At 56.5% G+C, this 2,498-nt stretch overlaps 1 protein-coding gene across 1 annotated transcript in view; it reads right to left on the bottom strand.

Moving 5' to 3' along the window:
- Positions 1–2,038, bottom strand: part of UNC93B1 (unc-93B1 regulator of TLR signaling) — a gene marked incomplete at its 3' end in the record, with an annotated part of 12,830 nt that extends 10,792 nt beyond the window's left edge. Inside the window, exon 1 of the mRNA XM_077766568.1 lies at positions 1,696–2,038. Within this exon, the coding sequence (XP_077622694.1) occupies positions 1,696–1,970 (275 nt within the window). The remainder of the gene's footprint in view (positions 1–1,695) is intronic.
- Between the last annotated feature and the right edge of the window lie 460 nt (positions 2,039–2,498).

The raw sequence follows: 2,498 nt of genomic DNA, 5'->3' as shown, positions 1-2,498 counted from the left end.
CCGCCCCCCCCTGCTGTTGTGGGGCGGGGGGGGGGGGGGGAGGGGAGTCACATTTGGAGGGAGTAAATGAGCAAAAAGTAAAAAGATTAGCACTCAGCACTCACTGCCGGTGAGGCTGTGGCTTAAAAAATGATGCACACAACCTGAGGTCATGCAGGTTGGCACAGCCCTCTAGGAAATCAGCCTGATCGTCCGGGCAAGGGGCAAGCTTAGCGGGGGCGATTCAAACTTTCAGACTGCCAGGTGCTACCTGTGGGATCCGGGCAAGCCGCTGAATGCCTCGGTTTCTCCATGTCAGAGCACCTGCCTGGGACTGTAGGCAATGAGGCAGCGCTCACAAAGTGCCCGGCACATTGGAAATCAAACAAGAGGGGCGCCTGGGTGGCTTAGTCGGTTAAGCGTCTGACTTTCGCTTAGGTCATGATCTCGCAGTTCGTGGGTTCGAGCCCCGCGTCGGGCTCTGTGCTGACTGCCAGCTCAGAGCCAGGAGCCTGTTTCAGTCTGTGACTCCCTCTCTCTCTGACCCTCCCCTGCTCACGCTGTCTCTCTCTCTCTCTCCTAGAAATAAATAAAACATTAAAAAAAAAAAAAGGAAATCAAACAAGAGTTAGCTGTTATTAACAGCGGTGTGTTTTCAGAGCCATAATGCCTCTGATCTGCTAGAGGCACCGCTAGAAATGTAGAATTTTTTTTTTTTTTTAATTTTAAGAAGGAAAGAGCTACAAGCACAAAGTGAGCATGAAAAAAAAAGGAGGGGAGGGGCTGGGTGTCCGACTCTGAGCCACGGTTGGGTGCTCCCGTCTCTGCAGATGCTACCATCACAGAGTCCTCAGTGTGGAGCAGGCCAAGATATGTGCAGTGAAAAGAAAGCAAGCGAAAGTGAACTTGGCACACGCTCTGGTGACAAGGACGTAAACGTTATCCCTGCCTGGTGCTAGGACAACACAGCTGATTTACTGGGGGGCTTGGGACGGTTTTCTTTTTTCTGGTTTTGGTTATGATCCTAACGATCTTTGTACAATGATGTTAAAGGAGTTTTGGGTTTCTTGGGCTTGGGGTTTTTTGTTTGTTTCTTGTTTGGTTGGTTTGGGTCTTTTTATTTTAAGAGAGAGGAACTAAAACCCATCTAATTTGTCCGCTAGACTCTGGGTCTCATCTGAGCAGAGAGCCACCTCCTGTTGGGGAGGGTGCATGTGGAGGGGGGTTTTGCACTGGCCAGGAGGCTGGACCAGATGCTTCCAAGGCTCAGATCCAGGGTGGACCTTCCGGGCACTCGCCGGGCCACGTCTTTCCAGTGAGAAATGTCCCTTAATACTGGCCGCAGAGCTGATCGGGCTGGGCTTGGTGCTGGGCCTTAGGGCTGATCAGATCCTCTATGGAGATTTCACAGCCCTGGTCTTGGAAAGGTCCCTATAGCTCCAAACCACAGAGGAGGGCACAAAGACAGTGCCACGTGGGGCAGGGGCAAGCTGAGGGAAGGAGCAGGCGTGAGTTTCTGTTGTGGGAAAGGTGCCCTGGGGTCAAGCTCCTGCTTCCTTCCCGAAACGTGGGTCCTCTCCTTTCTTCTCACCCCTCCAGGTAGGCACCCTCCCCCCAAGAACACCGGGGCAGGCGGAGACCCCATGGGCCAAGGGCCCTTGCACCCTTCAGTATCTGAGTGGCAGTCCCGCCCTGTTGGGGACAGCAGCGTCGCACCTGATGAGCACAGGTGTGTAGAGCAAAGCAGCGATGGGCGTCACGTTGATGCCCATCAGCATCTTGCTGTCGATGTCAGGCAGCCCCATGTTGCCATACTTCACCTCGCGGTAGGTCTCGTCATAGTGCAGGATCAGCTGCATCTGCAGGAGACCTGGGGACAGGGAGAGGGCACAGAGGGGACAGCCTAACTCCGGCCGAAACGCGACAGGGACCAGCGCACAAGCCTGAAGGGAGCACCAGTCACCGAAGGGGTCCCCGATTCCAATGCCCATGAGGACAGAGAGGGATGCCCAGGCTGGGCCAGGCCACCCGACAGCCGGCGGCAGCGTGGCCACTTGAATCCATGCCCTCCTCCCTCACCCCTGCTCCCCGTCCCCGCTTCCACCCCACCCTCCCACGTCCAGCGCTCCAGATCTGGAAGGCGGCAGACCCGCCCAGGGCGCCCAGACCCTGGCCACCCNCTAAGGTGCCCGCGGGGGCGGGGATTGCGGTGAGGGGCGTGGCCGGGTGGCTCCTGCCGCCAGGACCTGGCCTCAGAGACGGGAGGTGCAAGTTCGAATCTTCGCTCAGCCACTTCCTGACTTTGTAACTTTGGGAATTAACTCCACTTCTCTGTGTCTCCGTTTTCTTACTCGCACTGCTTCCCAGGGCTGTTACCGGATTGCTAAATGAATGCAAAGCCTTAGAAAAGTGCCAGGCCGTAGTAGGCACTCCTACCCCGCTGCAGGTCAGCAAAGGGCCCCCCACAGCGGGGTGGAGGGGGCGGGGGTACGGAAGCGGCCTTGCTCAGGGTACATACC

The sequence above is a fragment of the Crocuta crocuta genome, unplaced genomic scaffold, assembly GCF_008692635.1.
Source record: "Crocuta crocuta isolate KB4526 unplaced genomic scaffold, BGI_CrCroc_1.0 scaffold636, whole genome shotgun sequence".
In the NCBI taxonomy this organism is placed as follows: domain Eukaryota; kingdom Metazoa; phylum Chordata; class Mammalia; order Carnivora; family Hyaenidae; genus Crocuta; species Crocuta crocuta.
Note: the sequence above shows the minus strand (reverse complement) of the source record. Positions and strands in the feature narration are given on the sequence as shown.